General features: G+C 41.9%; 1 protein-coding gene across 2 annotated transcripts in view; it reads right to left on the bottom strand.

The window, feature by feature from the left end:
• Positions 1–18,354, bottom strand: part of LOC121857837 (pentatricopeptide repeat-containing protein 2, mitochondrial-like) — a 48,957-nt gene extending 30,603 nt beyond the window's left edge. For both annotated transcript variants that reach the window (XM_042354102.1, XM_042354103.1), the window contains exon 1: positions 18,245–18,354. In XM_042354102.1, the coding sequence (XP_042210036.1) occupies positions 18,245–18,341 (97 nt within the window). In that variant the 5' untranslated portion in view covers positions 18,342–18,354. The remainder of the gene's footprint in view (positions 1–18,244) is intronic.
• Positions 18,355–21,366: the final 3,012 nt, after the last annotated feature.

Below are 21,366 nucleotides of genomic sequence, written 5' to 3'. Positions count from 1 at the left end.
GAAGAAGCCGCAAGTCCAGAAAACTGTGAGGGCAAACTTTTTCGGAGTGAGGGTTGTAAACTCTTGGAACAATCTACCAGAGAGTGTTGTGACGGCACCGAGTGTGAGCTCTTTCAAGACAAGACATGACCAACACTGGAGCGGGTTCAGGTACATTCAGGAGCCGGTGCATGCCCAGTATTTGCCAACAGTGCGTGACAGAGACGTGACCGATCGCCCGGGCGGCTAGCGAGCCGATCTTTTGGTAAAGAGGATAAATGAAAAGGAAAAGTAATCAGAGACGTGACCGATCGCCCAAGCAGCTAACGAGCCGATCAGCGGCGAAGAGGATAAAAGTAAAAAAAAGTAAGCGTAGTAGTGATTTAAGAGTAAGAGTGTATATGTACGTATGTATATATATATATGGTGATTTAAGGGCGATTTAGGGGAATTTTAGGAGTGTTTCTGACTTTATGCATTTTTTGGCTTTACTTTGTATGTACTTTTTCTGTGAGTTGGAACCAATTACATACCCAATATCCCATTGAAATAGTAGATTCGGTTAACGAACGACTCTGTGGAATGAATTGTGTTCGTTAACCGAGGGAACCACTGTATGGGCCAATAGGGCTGCCGCAGGTTCCTATATTCTTATGTTAACACTTGGGTCATAAGCTTTGGAGTTCTGTATATTATAGAATATTTACTATATACTATTTGCACGCTAAACTGGTCCATAAGCCACGCCCCTCTTCTATAAAAATAGCTGATTGATTCAAAGAAAATGTTCGCGTAGCTGTTCATTTATTCAAACTAAATATGCTCACAATTGGTAAGCAGACCTGTTATTATTTAAAATAATATTAAATAACTGAATTATCAAAATGAAAGATTTCAAGGCATTAGCATTTCTGAGAGGATGTTAGAAAATGTTAAATACTCATCATAAAAGGTCGAAGTCAAAGATGAAATTCACTTTTGAATGAAGTCTTTTCATATTTCTTTGTTTTGTACCAAACACAAAACAAACAGAAACAAATGATACCAAAAATACAGTGATATCTCTGTTAGCCAGAACAATTGGTGCAGAGCACCTCCAGGAATGAGAGATTTCCGGGTAATGAGGCGACTCTCAAAACCGGAAAAAAATCATGCCCGGAAAAGCCGGGTACTGTAATAGAAAAATGTTCTAAGAAGTTCCAAAAATTGAGCATTACATCATCTCTCGAACCCGGAAAAATATCCCCATTTCATCAATTTTTTAGGTACCGGAAAAATTTCTCAGAATTTCCGGAAAATGCGTCTGATTTTCATCTCTCAAACCTGAAAAAAAATACCCCCATCCCCAGAATTTTCTGGGTACTAGCACAATAGGTAATGAACTGATATAAATATAAATATGGGTGGAGGTAAAACGCTCAGGGAAACAGCCACTGGACTTAATGGGAATTTCACTCATCTAGACGCACGGCACTACAGCCAGGAGACGACAACTGTCAACTGTCAACAGATGTCAGCACTGTGGTACTTAACAAACAAAAACATTTCTCACACCCACGAGCAGATTATTAAATACTTTATTCACTAACTTGGCATTCCTTGTCTTAAATACTGCACTGTGACAAGATTTAAGTAATAATATATGGTACGAAGTACAGTACAGCTCCTCCCCGACTTACGACGGGGTTAGGAACCCTAATCCAGGTCGTAAGTCGAAATGGTCGTGTCAGAGAGGAGCTGTATTAAGAAGCGATGTAGAGGTTTAACATTTTCATCCTCTGTCTTCAAGTATCAAGAAATTTGGTGCAAATGAACGAAAATTTCAGCCAATGATGGACGAGGTACAGTGTAGTTAATATGTGTGTACTTGTATTCTAATGCGAGCTCTACCGTACTGGCAGTAGGAGTCACGTGTCCAGCTAATCTGTCACTATCAGCTGATCACCCGTCGATCTGGCTGCAAAGTCCAGTGGCTGTTTCCTGAGCGTTTTACCTCCTCCTGGTCTGTGCGTATATAAACACGTACAGGTATTTATATCGAGTCTTATCAGTTATACAAACTGTAGTTCATTACCTACAGCACATACATATCCAGCCATACAAACTGTAGTACATACATCACTTTAACGATTCATTACAATAAAAATAGTAATAAAATGCAACATCTTAACACATAAACGATACATTTCAACCCAATAATGATCAGTAGTGCAAGTTGACAGTCACTCTGGGCGGCCGTCTTGATGACGTCAGCGAGTGGGATGGTTTGTTTTGATCAGGGCGTGTGAACAGGAGGTGTGGTGTGACCTACTCACTTATCTGTGATGGCACTGTTGATGACAACGTTCAAGATTTACCTGTGTATTATCTGTTAGATGATTTACCACTAGACTTCACTGGCTTTGAGACTACAGGATTAGTTGGTGGTGGTGGGGAACAGTGTAGTGTGGGGGCACTAACACCACTCCCCTGCCTTTGATGACAGCATACAGTCTCATTAAGCAGTTCAATGAGTGTCTAAAGGTTAGTTATTAACTCTACATGCAGTATTAATGTGTGTGAATAAGTAGTTGTAATTTTTTGTGGGGTTTACAGGGGTTATAGGGGGTGAAAGTGTCTGAGGGCTGGTACCAATTGATCCATATAACATGTAAACTATACTCACCAAATTAAAATTTTTCACTTTAAAGACTGTTTTCATGATGCACTGATACCTCGGTTAACGAGATTTCGGTTAACAAATTACCTTCCATAAGATTCTTAACTTCGGTTAACGAGCAATCCCTCGATTAACGAGCGCCCCTCCACATGTTTTCGCTTGCATTTGGCGGTCCACCAGCTGTAGTGTTAGTCTGCCAATACAGTAATCGGTTCTAGGGCATAAATTCCTTACTATTTTAGTAAATATCAAGAAGGTTGTACTATTCAATAATTTTAAAAGTTTTATATTAAATTTTTTAGTCATTTTAACAATTATTGAACATAATTGAAGTATAGGAAGCTAGTTTTTTGCGCACCAAACAGCCTGTCAACACACCATACAGGTGTCAGTCTCTGTGTCTTTTCAGTGGAGGTAACATCTTGCTTGAGACTCACTTCAACTAAACGCTTTTTTTCTGTGTTTCCAAGCAAATTATTGGTCAATTTGAAATTTATTTTACATATTGACAATATATAATGCAGTGCAGTGTTGACTTTTTAAGAAAATAATCTTGAATTACACCAAGAGAACTAAAATTTTATGGATGAAATGGCACCATGGGGTGACTTCTCTTCCACACCCAATGCCTTCTCTTCTCCCTTCTCCTCCACCCCCATTCTAATTCCTATCATATCATCATCCAGGAGCCTTCTACATACACACCTCAAAGTAAGTGTACTTTACTACCTTTTTTGTTGATTTTAGGCAATTTTTGGTGAGCTGGAACCAATTACCCAAAAACCCATTGAAACAATGGTTTCGGTTAACGAGTTTTTCGGTTAACGAGTAACCTTCTGGAACGAATTGTGCTCGTTAACAAAGGGACCAGTGTACTAATTAGTCTTCAAAGTGAAGAATGGACTGTACAGTGTTGTGCTATATTTTTGGTATCATTTGTCTCTGTTTGTTTTGTGTTTGGTAGAAAACAAAGAAGCATGAAAAGACTTCATTAAAAACCGCATTTCATCTTTGACTTCGACCTTTTATGATAAATATTTAAAATTTTCTAGAATCCTGTCTGAAGTGCTAATCCCTTGAAATCATTTGCAATTTGATAATCCAGTTATTTAACCCTCTCAGCCTCGCACGACGCCATTGTGGCGTCAAACATAAAAGATGAATAAACTTATGCTCAGCCTCACTTTGGAAGCCATTTGACAAATGTCATTTTCTTTGTGTGGGCCTTATCACCTTCCCCGAGACGGTCTTTGTCACCGCGGGCGTGGCAGCACAGCATGAAGCCAGTGTTGCTCTGGCCATTAGAACGAGAGGAGGATGAGCTGCTAGGGCCTTTAATTGTTCCATGAGTTTTTGTGTTATATTATTTTTCCTTATACAGTACCACAATATTCTACCTGCTTTGTTCTTTATTTGATATACAGTACATATCAATGATCACCATAATACAAGCAAAATATGAATGGAAATCTAGATGTTTCTAAACATTTCCCTACCTTTTCAACTTATACTCGAAAAAAGTGGCTTAAATTTCAAGAATTTTTTATTTTTTTATTGTTTCAGACAATTTTATGCTAGAAGAGATTCCATTACAATTAATAAAACAATTCCAAGCCAGTGAAATGAGCCCTAATTGTTTTTTCCGATTCTTCAGCAAAAACCTCCGAGGCTGAGAGTAAGTTTTCATGCACATATGTGTCTCAGGCTCTGAGGCTGAGAGGGTTAACATTACAGTGAACCCTCACTTTACGCGGTCAACTGAACCCACGGCGGCCCGCGTAAAGTGAGAAAAGCGTAAAGTGAACAACATAACATATGGGATTACAGTAATTGAAATAGAGACCGGGCCGACCCCCAAACTCCACTTTTTCAGACACAATACCTACGTTGTAATAAGAATAACTTCTTAATTTTATGATGGTATGCACACACAATTAATAATTAAGAGAAATATCAACAATATTAGGTTTTTTAACACTTACATTAGTAGAAAAGATGGCTGGGCACACGGGGATAGGGGGTTGGTTCCGAGGCAGAGGGCAGATTATTGGCCCTCACCTGTATCAATTGTATCACTATCCACCACAGAGGCTTGCAGGGCCTCTTTGTCAAACCCCTCAAAGTCCATATAAGTCCATATCCTCACTATCATTATCACTATCACTGACTTGGGCCGGCTGTGGTGGGTGGCGGGTGAAGAACTAGGTAATGTTTTGATGACTGGGCGACCTTGTGCGCACCCTGCTCGCGCAGCTTTCCACGTAAAAGGGTACACACACCGCGGAAAGTGAGCATTCCGTGTTCGGCAGGGTACCGTGTAAACGTGGAAACGCGTAAAGTGGGACCGCGTAAAGCGAGGGTTGACTGTATTTTAGATAATAACAGGTCTGCTTACCAATTGTGAACATATTTAGTTTGAATAACTGGACAGCTACATCAACATTTTCTATGAAACAATCAGCTACAGGTGCAACTCTACTAAGAATGTTCAACTTACAAACTTTCAGAGATACAAACATCATCACTAGGGGGGATTACCTGCCAGAACAGGTGTTTAATGTGGATGAAACTGGATTATTTTGAAAAAAAATTCCAGATAGAACAAACATTACCTAAGAGGAGAGTGAGCCAGGTTTTAAGGTTGTATTAAAGGGTATAGCTGTACTAAATATCAATAATCTTTTCATTTTTTACAATATGTTTGGTATCTACAAGAGTAAAGTTGGACTTTCAAACAAGCCTCAGGAACGTAACTCGTTCGTAAGTAGAGGAGCACCTGTATTTGCAGCTATATAGACGAAGGGCATGGCTTACAGGCCAGGTTAGTGTGGAAATACTATAGTTACCAGTTACTTAATTTATTAAGCAGTAGTTTTCATTGGTATAACAACACACTTTCCAGCAATCCTCAAAGTCATGTCATAAATATTGAAGCACTTGACCCCTGTATACTCCCAGGTTAAAAGAGAAGATGTGTTTACACAGAATTTTTTATGGTCAACACAATACACTGTAAATAGTCCTTTATAAATAGAGATAAACATTTCTTAACACATTAATTATATTTTAGACATTCTAAAATTTTATTTACCACAAATAATAGAAAATAACTACATAAGTTTTTCTCCATCATCAAACCAACGTAAAACAGAGTTTCACATCAAGTGTAATTCCTTTATGTGCTCATTTAACTGTTTATTTGAACTTGCTGGCATTGTTTCCACACATTTAAGAGAGTTAAAAAACCTTGAAAGAACAACAGCTAGGCACAGAGGCAGACTGTAACTGACGATCTACCAAGCCTGTCACCACCGTCATCGACGCGGACAAATGCGATTTGAATTTCATAAGATATAAAATATTGGTAACTTTTGGGGCATTTAGTTACCAAAAATAAATAATATATATATATATATATATATATATATATATATATATATATATATATATATATATATATATATATATATATATATATATATATATATATATATATATATATATATATATATATACAGTATTACCCCGCTTAACGCGCTTTCACTTAACGCGTTTTATCATATACGCGGTGCCTTGCCAAAGCTGAACTTTCACTTAACGCGGTTTTTCCACAGCTACGCGGTGAGTGTCCGGCTCGGATGCTATTTTTAGATTTTGACCACGCGCCACGCGCCACCCACCCGCCCTCCTGCCTGCCTGCCTCTCCCTCCTCCTCCCTCCGCTTGGGTAAGCGGCGCGGTAAGGTTGCGCAGTGTGTGTCTTTGTTGCGTTATCACTGACGTCATATGACGTCTCGGACTGTGATTGGCCATGCAGCCCTACCCCCCTCTGCTGCTAGCTGTAATTGGCTTAAAGTATTATGACGTGACTACCCCGGGGAGGGAGGGAGGGAGGAGAGACGACGCTTGACCTAGCCGCGGCAGTTTCATCCCTCAAGGCCACGCCGGGTTAACGCGCATCCATTGTTCCGTAAAATGGCTTCCGCCGGACCACCACCCCCAGAGAGAAACCTTTCCTTACCTGGACCCAGCGGCACTAAACCAAAGAAGACACGACGTTCATTAAGCTACGAGCTGAAGTACCAAATTGTTCAAGATTTGGAGAAAGGAAGACGCCAAGTTGATCTCGCGCGCCAGCATGGCGTCAACGAATCTACGATTCGTACAATAAAGAAGGATGCAGCCAAGATAAAGGAGCACATGAAGATCACAAAGTCTGCAGGTGCTTCATCTATCAGGTATTGCCAGAACAGGGTGCTGGCAAAAGTGGAAACTTTGCTGGTGAGTTATTTGGTGCGTCAGGCGCGACGCAACATGGCGGTGGACACGCGCTCAGTGCAGGAGTACGCACGTGAGCTATACGCAGCAGTGACACGTAAACTGGGAATTGCAGAGCCCAAACCCTTCAATGCTTCCCATGGTTGGCTGCATAGGTTTAAGAGGAGGAACAAGATCACCAACATCAGCATTGTTGGTGAGGAAGCGAGTGCTGACCGTGCGGCGGCTAGAGATTTTCCTCCGTTTTTACGTGAGATTATGGAGGAAGGACAGTACAGTGACGACCAGGTGTTTAACATGGACGAATCTGGTCTTTTCTGGAAAAAGTTACCTTCCAAGACCTTCGTTGTCCAGTCTGCGAGCAAGGTAAGGGGCCGGAAGATGCAGAAGGAACGCACGCCTACAAGAATATGGACATGAACAAGCTTAATGTCCACTGGCTAACCGCACGTAAGGCGTGGATGTCCTCTTCTCTGTCCCTCTTCTGGTTTGACAACTTTTTTGTTCCTGACGTGCAGAAATTCTGCGAGCAACAGAATGTTCCTTTCAATATTTTGTTGCTCCTTGACAACGCACCTGGACACTCGCCCCTACTTATGGATCGTCACCCCAACGTAAAAGTGGTCTTCCTTCCTCCCAACACTACGTCATTAATCCAGCCCATGGACCAGGAGTTAATCTGCAATGTTAAAGCTGCATACTCGGCAAAGAAATTCAAGCTCCTGAACGACTCTACCAACACCAAGGATGAGTTGCGTAAGCTGGGTGACACCGACAGCGAGAGTAAAAGCGACGAGGACAAGGAACAAGAGGCGGCGACTCAAGAACTTCTCGTCAAACAATTTTGGAAGAAGTTTAACGTCAAACAAGCTGTAGACTTCTTGGTGGAGGCATGGGATCTGCTGTCTATTGCTACGATTCGTCACGCATGGAGACATGTGTTGCATGGCATACCAGGTGAGAGGAGGAGTGAACCTGTGACTGGTCAGGTTCAGACTGTTGCAGTAGCAGTGGACCTTGCCAGAGAAGCTGCGCAGACTGTTACAGCTGAAGGCTTCTCCGAGACCACCAACGAAGACATCATGGAGGTGATCAGAGATCCTGAAGTGACTGCCGACGAGATGTTGGAAGAAGAACCCGCCAGTGAAGAGGAGGAAGAAGGTGCGTCATTCTCCGAAGAACCTAGTTTAAGTCATAGTGATATTAAGTGTGTCATAGAGTTAACAGAAAAAATTAAGTCCATCGTTTCCCGCGACACTGACGATGAACGCCATGACGTCTTCCATACCCGACTGGTGCAGGCTATGGAGCCGTACATCACGGTGTATCATGAAAACATCAAAGCCAGCCGTCAGCAAAGCATAACCGAGTTCTTCGCCCGCAACCCACCACAGCCAGCCCAAGCCAGTGATAGTGATAGTGAAGTTGATTTTGAGGGATTTGTCAGGGAAGCCATAACAACTGTAAGTGACAGTGATATTGATTCACCTAGTAATGGTGATTCACCTAGTAATGGTGATTCACCTAGTAATGGTGATTCACCTAGTAATCACCTGCAGTAATCTGCCCTCTGCCTCGGAACCAGCCTCCATCCCCGTATGCCGACCCATCTCTTCTACTACCGTGAGTGTTCCTTAAAAATTTTCGTTTTTTAACCTATTCTTTATTTTTCCTATGTTAACCTTTATCTTTCCTAACCTAACCTCTTTTATATTACTTGTTTTTCATGCCACCATAAAGTTAAGATAGAATTTTTACTACAACATAGTTATTTGTCGTCAAAAAGTGGAGTTTGGGGGTCGGGCTGGGTTCTATTGGAATTAATCCCATATGTTCTGTTATTCACTTAACGCGGGACCCTCTGGGTTCAATTGACCGCGTTAAGTGGGGTACAACTGTATATATATATATATATATATATATATATATGCTGATAACCACAAGGAAAGAAGAAAATGCACACCTACAGTGATTTACTTGCATATATATATATATATATATATATATATATATATATATATATATATATATATATATATATATATATATATATATATATATATATATATATATATATATATACACAGTATTACCCCGCCTAACGCGGTTTCACTTAGCGCGTTTTATCATATACGCGGTGCCTTGCCAGAGCTGAACTTTCACTTAACGCGGAATTTTTCATCATATACGCGGTGAGTGTCCGGCTCGAGACGCTATTTTTAGATTTTCCCCATGCGCCACCCGCCTGCCCGCCTGCCTGCCTCTCCCTCCTCCTCCCTCCGCTTGGGCAAGCCGCGCGGTAAGGTTGCGCAGTGTGTGTCTTTGTTGCGTTATCACTGACGTCATATGACGTATCGGACTGTGATTGGCCATGCATCCCTACCCCCCTCTGCTGCTAGCTGTAATTGGCTTAAAGTATTATGATGTGACCACCCCAGGGAGGGAGGGAGGGAGGGAGGGAGGGAGGAGAGACGATGCTTGACCTAGCTGCGGCAGTTTCATCCCTCAAGGCCACACCGTGTAAACGCGCATCCATTGTTCCGTAAAATGGCTTCCGCCGGACCACCACCGCCCCCAGAGAGAGACCTTTCCTTACCTGGACCCAGCGGCACTAAGCCAAAGAAGACACGACGTTCCTTACGCTACGAGGCGAAGTACCAAATTGTTCAAGATTTGGAGAAAGGAACACGGCAAGTTGATCTCGCGCGCCAGCATGGCGTCAACGAATCTACGATTCGCACGATCAAGAAGGATGCAGCCAAGATCAAAGAGCACATGAAAATCACAAAGTCTGCAGGTGCTTCATCTATCAGGTATTGCCAGAACAGGGTGCTGGCAAAAGTGGAAAATTTGCTGGTGAGTTATTTGGTTCGTCAGGCGCCTGGTGAGCATCTGGTGAATACGCTCAAGATGCGTGGGGCAATCCTCGTCATATAGGAGCACGTCGTCGATGACCTTGACACAGTTCGCCACACCCTGAAGGGCCATGTCACCACGGAGGCAGAAAGCATCGCCAGTAGCCGCGAAACCCATAGGTCCTCTGCAGTGCTGAAATCGACCGTACGGTGTGATGAACGTCGTGAGGTGCTGATCTTCTTCCGCAAGTTCCATCTGCCAGTACCCACATAAGGCATCTGCTGTAGTAAAGTACCTTGCCTTCGGGTCCACACTGCGTATAGCGGCGAAGGGTGTCGGTGAAGGGTGGGTCGGGCGGGAAACTTGGCTATTCAGCTTGGTGAGGTCGACGGTGATACGAACTCCAGTAATGTTCTTGGCGACTGCTACCATGGGGTGACACCAATCCGAGGGGTCGTTACCAGCAGGATTAATGATCCCCTGGGCTACCATAGAGTCGAGTTCCTTCTTAACTTGGCTCTGAAAAGCGAAGGGTATCTGTCTCGGTGTGTGGATGGCGAAGGTACTGCGTCATCCTTCAGGTGAATTCTCATGGGGGAGCCAGCCATTGGCTTGAGTGGAGCCGTCTTGAGGTCCTCCTTGGAAACCAGCACGTCCTTGAATTGCAGTAGGAAGAACTCCCTGGCTGCAGAAGGTGACGTATTGGGTGGGAGGGGCAGCTCCTTGCACCTGTTGACATGTTTTATTTCCAGAATTGGCTTAGGGAAGTCTGAAGATATTATGGCCAACTCTTGACAGTGGCCATAAGACAGTAGTGGCATCTGAACACCTTTGTGGACCTGAATCCTGGCAGAACATGACTGCTTACCTAGGGTGAGGGTAGCCTGAAATGTACCCAGAGCAGGTGCCATTGTAGAACCGTCTGCGGTGAGCGTTGTAGAAGTTGACGGTGGTTGCAAGCTGCTCCTAGGGATCCGCAGAATGTCGAGGTGTCTTGTGCCGATGACTGTGACGTCCGCACCTGTGTCAGGAAGCATCTGGATACGGGATGTAACGTCGCCGTATGACAGGTGAACACAGATGGGCTGAGGTGTCTTGCTGACAGGGGAAGAAGAGGATCCCACGCGACGACAGCGCTTGTTCTTCGCCGCCTGAGACTTGCAAGTAGTATCATTCTTCTTCTTTGACTGACAGCATTTGTCATAGTGTCCAATGCGGCTACAGGAGCGGCACTGAGCGTTGTTGGCAGGGCACTTCAGTGTCCTAGCCCAATGACCACGACGGCCACAGTTATTGCAGGTGCTGTCAGCGGCAGGGCATTCAGAACCATGCCGACGAGCACAATACTGGCAGGAATGACCTGGCGTCGAAGTCTGAAGTGATGCTGAAGATTGATGCGAAGCTGAAGTCGGATGTGAAGCTGGAGTCGGATGTGAAGCTGAAGTCGGATGTGAAGCTGAAGTCGGATGTGAAGCTGAAGTCCGGTCACGTCCTTTGTTCTTCTTATATGCGGAGATGGCACACAGCTGGTTAGATGGAGCACGAATGGCAAAAGTCGCACTTCTGGTGGCTTCGTAAGAGCGGCAGGTGGTGACAACATCCTGTAGAGAAGAGGCAGTGTCGAGGGAGATAAGCTTCTGAATTAGCTCTTCGTCCCGCACACCCATGAGGATAATCAGTCGTTCGATGTTCTGGGTGTGTACCACCACCTACGCACATAATAAAATGTTAAATATCTTGCTTAAATGTATTTTGCTCCAGAAATGCCATTGAAGAAAATTGTGTAATTCGTTTAGTGGCAGCAAGTGAAATAATACCCAGAAATAAAGGTCAAATTAGAATGAATCACACCAAATACCATGAAAAAAAGGTAAATTTGCATTGTCACACTAGGGTGTGTCATACGGAGGCGAATTTTTTTTTTTTTGAGTTTGAAAAATCGGCCCATGGTATTAATGATGTAGTTCTATGTGCAGAATCATGTGATATCTTCAGATTTGAAAAGTTTTCATTTTTTGCTAGGTAAATTTTAACTTGAAATCTTATGAAAATTCAGTATTCCCACCCTTTTACCAACACCACTAAATAGCTTATTTAAAGTAAAGTAAATGTATCAGGTTAATTTATTAGGATGAAAATGATCAGAATAGAAAGCGAATGATCTTGACACATTTATTAAATTTAATATTCCTTTTAGAAAACAAATCATCAAATACAAAAGCGGGGTTTTACTACTCACGGCGGTGTTGCTGCACCTCATAGAGAACATGTCTTTCTTGCTTCTGTTTCTACTCATCACCTCCTGCTGACCACCTGAGCTCGGATGTAGCCTTCCCTCCTCTCCTGGCTGTACACGTGACTGCTGGCCTCGCTCACTTGCTGTACACAACGCTCTATACTCTGGCTGTGCGAGGGCCAGGCAGGGACATGCATGGGGTTGTCCAGGAAAGCTCTGACTTGAACATTGGTGAGGCTGCAGGTAAGAGGGGGCTCACTCCCAGCCTGGATGTTATCCAGATCTATGAGATCAGTGAGGGTCTTAAGACCTAGATTGACTTCAGGAGTCTTCAATCTGGGCTGAATCGCTACCCAACTGGATTCGCCACATGCCCAGATCCTCTCATAGGTCTCATATCCAAGATCTTTTTGACTGCCACTCTTCTCTCCTCCTCATCCTTACTGCAGAGCATTGTCTGCAGAACTGCCTCGGGATGAGCATACCAGGAAGATGTCCTCACAGTCTGCTCCACAATCTGAACAACCTTCCTTGGCTGACTCTTCAGGAGCTCAAGCTGGAAGAGAACATGCCTCGGACCTTCGGAGAACGATGACTTGACCTTGGTGTTGAACCAATTTGGCAAGTAGACACTCACGATGAATTGGACAATAAGTCTCAGGATTTGTGAAGCTGGTTCCCCTTCAGTTTATGATGGGCGACCCAAATTCTGCAGAACCTGAAACCGTTGTGAGCCACCTAGAATGTGAGACTGGACTATCTTGGGTAAGCAAGTCTATCAGGCATGAGCCCCGGATTTTGATGGCACTGCAAATCATGCTTAACCATAGTACTGGTGGAAATTGCTCAGATAAATCCAATGACAGTATGTGCAAGCTCAGGTGGAGGGGCCAACTGTGGGAGATTTTTTCAAAAGCTCGGATTTTATTTCTAACTCAGTGGCAGAGTCCAGCATCTTGCCCAAGAGGACCAGACCATCTGTTTGTTTGAAAAAGTCTTGCATCAGCTCCTGGATCAGATGTCTGGTGGCAACTCGTTGGTGTGGAGGTCACAAACAATCCAGACCAGCTTCCTCCCAATCTTCCGCTCTATCCACTGTATGACCCCCCCTTGCCACCCTGTGTTCGTGTTGGTGCTGTCCCCTTCAATGGCCTGCAGGGTCTGGTCTACGTTCTTCTCTCTGAGCCAGTTCACAATGTTATCTGCCACTATCTCAGCTGGTTTCCTGATGTCATCTTTCTCTGGGGTGAAATGCCACAAATACTTCCCTCCTGGTACACTGCAGCAGGAGTAGTGTTCCTCCTTCACCATGGCAGGGAACAACTTGTCAGAATCTCCAACTTTCATGAACACTTTAGTGTCATCCCTTCTCCCATCAAAGAACAAACAATTGATTCCATTTTCTCTTATCCCCTTATCAAGCTCCTCTTCTAGGTTACTGACAAAGTTTCTCCTGGAGCTCCTTGCTTTATTTGTGATCTATCTACCAGGTGAACATCATCAGGTGTTATCAAACCACCGTCAATCCAGGCAGCTGTGCTATCTCTGCAGTTTCTCTGAGACCAATTAATGGTGTCACTTATGCTGGCCAGAGCTATGCTCGGGATATCTTTCATATTTCGAATCTTTATTCCTGGAAGGTTTGGGATCGTATTATTTTCTGGGTTAGGACAAAGTCACCATTCTCCTGGTCAGCACTCGGATCAGCCATGGGAAGTCGTGCATCTGAATCAACAGCTCCAATCATCGGCCTTTTTTACCTCACCCTGGGCCTTCTCAAGTCTCTTTTCCTCGGCAACTCTTCTCCTCTTCTGTCTCTCTGCGGCAGCCTCCTGTCTCTTGGACTCCGGAATATCTTGGCTAGAAATCATGAGAGCCCCTATACTGCCAGTCTTCTCTCTCTGTGCTTTGACAAATGCCAGTTCGATCACAGGAATCTTCAGTTCACGCTTGCAAATACAGGAGATGTGGGCCTCGGATTTACAGTCACGATCGCATCCAAACTCAGGACAGAGAACAATTGGGCACTTGCAAGTAATTATGTCTAATAACTGGTCAGTTGCTTGGCAAAGCTGTCCTTAACTGCAAGTTTTCCTCTCCCAAGAGAGATATCTCTTGCCTTTTCCCAACTGGCTAGCAGTCTCTCACTAATCTTCTTCTGACTTGTTATGACTGGAGGCTTGAACTGAGCGTTAGCCAGAGTGTACAGTACTCCCTCTTTATCGACGGATTTTTTATCGGCGGTTTCGACTATCGACGGATTATTTAGCCGGGATTTTTATTTTGGCTTTATTTGAACTCCGCGGGCCTTGTTTGTACTTTCGCCGCTAGGCGGCACTAGTGGCGTGACTAGCGCCTACCCGCGGCCCGCCTTCCCTGAACACAAACATCAGCCAAGCTGAGTGGGCAACAGTCTTTGATTTTCAACTTTTGCTGGTGGTTCATCACATGAACTTATATCACTATGCCTCCCAAACGACCTGCTGCTCCCTCTGGATCTACACCTAAGAGGGCAAGACGAGTGCTGACGCTGAATGAGAAGAATGAAGTGCTGAAACAACTCGACAGCGGTATGAGCTATGCAGCTGTTGGCCGCCACTTTGGGCTCAACGAATCCAGTGTGCGTGGAATTAAACGACGTGCAAAGGATCTGAAGCACGCTTTAGCTTCAAGTGCACCAGTGACATCAAAAGTGACAAGCCATGTGCGTGATGATGCCCTCATTAAAATGGAAAAAGCACTGAACATTTGGATAGAGGACCTAAACCGCCGCCGCATACCACTTGACTCGAAATTTATTAGGCAGAAAGCTAAGGAACTTTATGATAGGTTTTCTAAAAGTGATGATCATGGTGTTGGTGATGGTGATGGTGATGATCAGGGTGATGGTGATGGTGACAATTTGAAAAAATTTGCAGCTAGCAAAGGATGGTTTGAGAAATTCAGACATCGTTATGGGCTGCATAATATAAAAGTGACTGGCGAAGCAGCATCAGCAGACACTGTGGCAGGGGAAGCATACCCTGCAGAGTTTGCTAACCACATAGCACAAAAGGGTTATAGGCCGGAACAAGTTTTTAATGCTGATGAGACAGGCCTATGGTGGAAGAAGATGCCACGCCGAACCTACATCTCTAAAGAGGAAAAAAGTGCCCCTGGATTTAAAGTTGCGAAGGACCGAGTGACAGTGATGCTATGTGGGAATGCGGCAGGGCATATGATTAAGCCCATGTTGTTATACACTGCCGCACGACCTCGGGCTCTCAAAAATAAAAACATGAACTTGCTACCAGTTTTCTACAGGAACAACAAGAAAGCGTGGATGACATCTGATTTGTGCGTGGATTGGCTGAAAAACTGCTTTGCTAGAGAGGTGAAAAATTATCTGGATGAACTTGGCATGGAGTTCAAAGTGGTATTATGTCTAGATAATTGCCCTGGCCACTCTGAAGAACTCAAGACTGCCCACCCCAACATTGAGGTGGTTTTCCTGCCAAAAAACACCACCTCCATCATCCAGCCAATGGACCAGGGAGTCATTGTCGTGTTTAAGGCTAAATATGCAGAGAAGACTTTCAGCATGATTCGTGAGTGCCTTGATAAGGATGCTGATGTGACACCCAGAGAAATGTGGAAGAAATTTGATATTGCACAGTGCATAAACTTCATCGCTGAAAGCCACAATGAACTGTCGCAGAACTGTGTCCGATCATGTTGGAAAAAATTGTGGCCTGAAATTGTCCCAACATTCACAGGGTTCCCAACAGCCGAGCCTCAGTTACGCAACATAATAACTATGGCAAATGAAGTTGGAGGTGAAGGGTTCTCTGACCTAACAGCGGAAGAGGTGCAAGAAGAGTTATTGGGAAATGTTGGGGACCCATTTACAAGTGATGAACTAGAACAATTAGTGGAGCTGCAGGATGAAACAGACGATGAAGTGAGTGATGATGAAAATAAGAACTTAACTTTAGATAATCTTGGTGAAGTGATAAGAATGAGTAAGGCCCTCTCTGCTCGTCTCTATGACATTGATCCCTCCCTTGATAGGTCCCTTAAAGCAAAGAGAGCTATTGAAAATGTTATGTTGCCATATATAGAACTGCAGAGGGAAATGAGAAGCAAGAAAGCACAGACCACCATCACCAACTTCTTCAGTCGCCGAGTGCCTGCCATCGCCGAACCTGCCGACACCTCACAACAACAACAAGACGTAGAAGCTGCCGGCACCTCACAACAATAAGACGCAGTACCTGCCCACACCCCTCAAGAAGATGCAGACCTTGACTAATCATACTCATCTGACTGGTCAGGCTTTTAATAAGCCTCAATCATCACACTTGTATATACTGTATATACTGTATTGTTTACTGTCAGGACCGATGTTCACTTCAATAAATTAAATGGTAAGTTTGCTAGTATTTTTTTCCACTTATTATATTATTATTTATACACTATTATTTAAGGTTATGTGTAAAGGAAACGCATTAATGCTTAAAGGTACATTTATTCAACATATGCTAATAATAGTTAGAAAAATTACGCAACCATCACGGTATCGACGGTTTCTTTATCGACGGCCGTTTACAGAACGTAACCCCCGTCGATAAAGAGGGAGTACTGTACTGTGCCAAGACAGCTTTGGTCATATCACTGGCAATGTCTTTGTTTGTGTAAGTTCTTTGGTTCTTTTCACCGATTTGCCTGATTAAAACACCGTATCTCAAAGCAGACCCAAGATAGTGACTGAGATGGCTGGATTTTTGGTTCCTCGTCCTGACACAAGCAGCCATCGCAAATATTATCAACTTATAAATGCATCAGAATCTGAAACAGAAAAAAATATTGTTAGTTGGGTTGTTAAAGAATGAAGTCAGAAAGCAATGTTCACTATTTAATTGTAATGCACTAATGCAGCTGTACGTTAGATTTTCGATAAATTTCACGCTAAAATTTACCTAGCAAAAGGTTGCAAAATATTGAAACTGAAATTATTTTCTGTTTATATACACTAAAATCTACCAAAAAAGTGATGGGCCATTAGTTTTAGCTGATTTTCCCTCCTATGACACACCCTATTGTCACACCGTTCACTTTTAGCAAGTAAAAAATATATTTTTCTAGTGTATTTCTGTGTGTTTAGACCGAATATGACCTTCATTTTTGGCGGAAATTAGCCGGGTTTTTTTTTGCGATTTTTTTTTCATTTGACATTTTCCGAAAAAATAGTGGCTAAGCGACTAAACAATAAAAAAAAACACTAGAAAAACCAAAACCAAACCTAACTTAACCTAACTGACTCTCAACATATGATGGAATCACCTACGGTAGTTCTTATTGGCCTGGTTCTTGTTCGTCGTTGTATTCTGGGATTCTTACACAACGCCACATATGTTGGTCTTTGTGATATTTACATTCAGTCTTGCTCTTAGTACACTTTACTGAGGTTGGAAGAACACCATGCGATCAAAAAAATGCTATAGTTTCTATGTTTTTTTTCCCAAAAACTCGCAATCAGCTTCATATACTTTAAGTGACACCCATCGCAGACTTCCATAGTCGGAACTGAACTTGAATTTCAAAATATGAGACCCAAAATTAAACTCGAATTTGATTGGGCCAAATATACTGCGAATTAAACCCAAAATCATTTTAATTGGTTCCAAAAGCAAAAACGCTTTTGATTGGCCGCATGACGTGTACGGGAACGCATGCGTGTGATTATTTATGGACACGCGAGAGACACGCAGTGTTGGGAGAGAGGCAGACGATAATGGCGAGAGGTTAATGGAAGATATTTAATTTTGGGGGGAAAAGCTTTCTCCATTATTATACATTTCTGCCGGTAATGTAATAGATGAAAATTATCTTATATATTAGACGTCTTATTCGAATATGATAATAGATTAGTGGTAGGAATGAACGGTGTGTAAACGCAATAATACCCAAAAAAATTTCTGGTCAAAAACCAATTAGTAGTGAAACTGCAATTTTACCTTAACCAGCAGGCTCTGCGCCCCCCAATCATATATAAGTAGTTTTCGACGGAAACGTCACAGAAGTAAAGTGTCTTCGAATTGCCTAAGCTATTGGTTGCAAACAAAATTCCATGGTTATGTGAAAGTAAAATAATACCAAATTTTCACTTCTGGGAGCCGGGACCACTACCTAGGGTTTACAGCGCCAGGAAACTTCTTGACTAACCACTAGATGTATCTATAGCGCCGGAACATTTACCTGATGGCCAGAGTGGTGTTGATAGCCCTGAGCCACGTGTCCTGGGCACTTTGTGTAATATATTCCTACACGTGAATAACACAGCTGACATGGACATGGCTACTGCAGACTAAACTAAGGTTGTAAGAAATACCACGAACCCAGCAGCGAAACCATTTATTTTTTCATTGAATTTGACCACAAAAATTTTATTAAGCATTGACAAACTTTACACTCATATTTATTATCGATTAGTTTAAAATAGAATTATTTGTCTAAATCTGGCAAGAAATAGTGATAAACTTTACTGTTCGTGGTATAATTTAACAATAACTAAATTTTCGGGATGTTTGTTTACATTGCGGCTGTTGGACATATGAATTAGGATTATAGAACAGCTAATTCCAATATATATATATATATATATATATATATATATATATATATATATATATATATATATATATATATATATATTATATATATATATATATATATATATATTATATATATATATTATATATATATTAGGGGGCAGGGAAAAAACACTTTTATTTGAGTTGCAGGCTGCACTTTTCAGGCATCGTTTGTATGGCTGTAACAAACACCTGTGCAAAATTTCATGCCATTTCATGCATACTTACCCTGCCGCATCGCGAACGACTTTTTGTCAACTTTTAGTGTATACCAAAAATTAGGTGTCATTTAATGTTTTCCAGGATAATGATAAATTTTACATGGGTGACATCGATTTAATTCACATGTTATTTTACAGGTACACCGTATAGAAAATCATTACAAGTTCATATTGAAATTCTTTTTTGTGCGGAACCTTGGCATCATTTTCCTAGACAATAATCTTTGCCTAATATATCCATCTCTCGATTCGTATCCCGTCACTTCAGTACAAGCTTCAGTCATCACTTTTATGCCTCTCTCGACCGCCTGAGTGCTGTTTGGCCACTTGGGCACCACTAATGGTGTCTCAAGAATGTCATTAACCTGTAGATTTGACAGAGAAGCAATGTAAGGAGGCTCAGTCTTGAGTTCATTCCTCCAGTTAATCATGGAATGATAGTTTTTTGCTTGCCACTTTAGTTTCGGAGTCACCACCTTTCTCATGTTGACTACAGGAGGCACATCCTCATTCCCATCTCCATCTTTACCCTCCTCATCAGTATAGTTTAACAAATTCTCGTCAACAGCAGCATCAGAATCTTCCTCCTCCTCTTCAGATCTGCCAGTGCATTCTTCCTTTTGCTGATTCTCCTCTCTAATTTTTCTTATCATTGAGACAGCTTTTTCTCTAACAGTCATGTCCTCATCTGCACACATACCAAGAAGAAGTTCATCTGTGTGGGCGAAGTATGCATTTCTCTGGACAGCCTTCTTCACTATCGTCTCCTCCTCACTATTCAGGTGTTTCATATATAGCAGGGACTGGAATACGTTCCTTGAGCCGTGTGTTACGTAAGGGTGTATCTTGATGTAAAACCACATTGGAGCACTGAACTTTATTATTGTAATGACAATTCTTTTCAACTCATGGCTGGGTCTTGATGTTGCTACATACAGCCTGAGGATTCTACTCCATAAGGTGTTCCACCTTGACACACAGGGAGGACCTGGCTCAATAGCAGCCAAGTCATCTTCAACAACACCTGTGATAACTCCTTTACAAATCCTATACAGGTATTTCTGATCCCAGGACAGATCTTTCTCCACTTCATCATTAAACACAGGGAAATCAGGGAAACTGACTGGCTGGAAGGCGACAACTGGAAGCTCAGACAAAGACTCCTTGATCTGCTTTCCAATGGGACCACGCCAATGCTCAGGACCACTTGGTTTACCATCATAGTGATAAAAAACTGCGCGGAAAGGCAGCTCATTTCCGTGAAGCTGACATATGAAATAATGGAGCGGGTGACCAAGTAACATTTCAAGATGATGAATGACTCCATTTTCTGATCCTACATTTATTGGTTCCATCACAACCAACACACACAATGGGCTGCTGGGTTAGATTTTTCTCCACCAGAAACTCGTGAATAGTTTTGGCAATCTGCTTTCCGTGTCCAGTCTTGGGAGTCACATGTGTGAGATATTCATTGCCAGGCTCAACCATGATGACATAATGATCTTTCACCATCATCCTCGAACTCCATTTCTCGGTCTTCTCATTCTTTATCATCACACGAGTGGCGGTCTTCTTACCATCAAAATAGAGTGACGTCAAATTATCTAAACTAGCCATCTCAATTTCTTGCCTCTTAAATCGGTATTTTTGTCTCGCATCCCGCAGCTTATGTGGTCCAATAACCTGACTCTTGTCATCCTTTGTGATAATGCCATAGTCAGTTAAGGTGGCAGTAGCAATGGCAGCTCCAGCATAATCACTAATCAAGTATCGGTCACAAGCGGCAGCCAGTGTAGGGAGTCTTGTCCGGTTCTGTGAACTGGTGTCTGTCAGAGCCCTTGGATCAGGGACAAAATCAGCATCAGTATTGACGAGAGGAATATCTCTTGAATCATCTGAATTATCCTCAACATAAGGAATATCTCCAGCTACCAGCGGCTGTTTGGCTAGTACTGTAGGTACATTTAAAAATTTCAGTAGAAAATGCGGCAGACTAAACCTCGACATATCAGCTTCAAATTTGGCATGGAGTCTTAGATATGTATAAGGAACAATGCCTGAAGAGTGCAGCTTTGAGCAAAATTTCACCTTTATATATATATATATATATATATATATATATATATATATATATATATATATATATATATATATATATATATATATATATATATATATATATATATATATATATATATATATATATATATATATATATATATATATATATATATATATATATATATTATATATATTATATATATATATTATATATATATATATATATATATATATATATATATATATATATATATATATATATATATATATATATATATATATATATATATATATAATATATATATATATATATATATATATATATATATATATATATATATATATATATATATATATATATATATATATATATATATATATGCAAGTAAATCACTGTAGGTGCGCGTGATCTAGGTATATGCTGATAACCACAAGGAAAGAA

Source organism: Homarus americanus, unplaced genomic scaffold (genome assembly GCF_018991925.1).
Source record: "Homarus americanus isolate GMGI-L3 unplaced genomic scaffold, GMGI_Hamer_2.0 scaffold42382, whole genome shotgun sequence".
NCBI classification, from domain to species: Eukaryota; Metazoa; Arthropoda; class Malacostraca; order Decapoda; family Nephropidae; genus Homarus; species Homarus americanus.
Note: the sequence above shows the minus strand (reverse complement) of the source record. Positions and strands in the feature narration are given on the sequence as shown.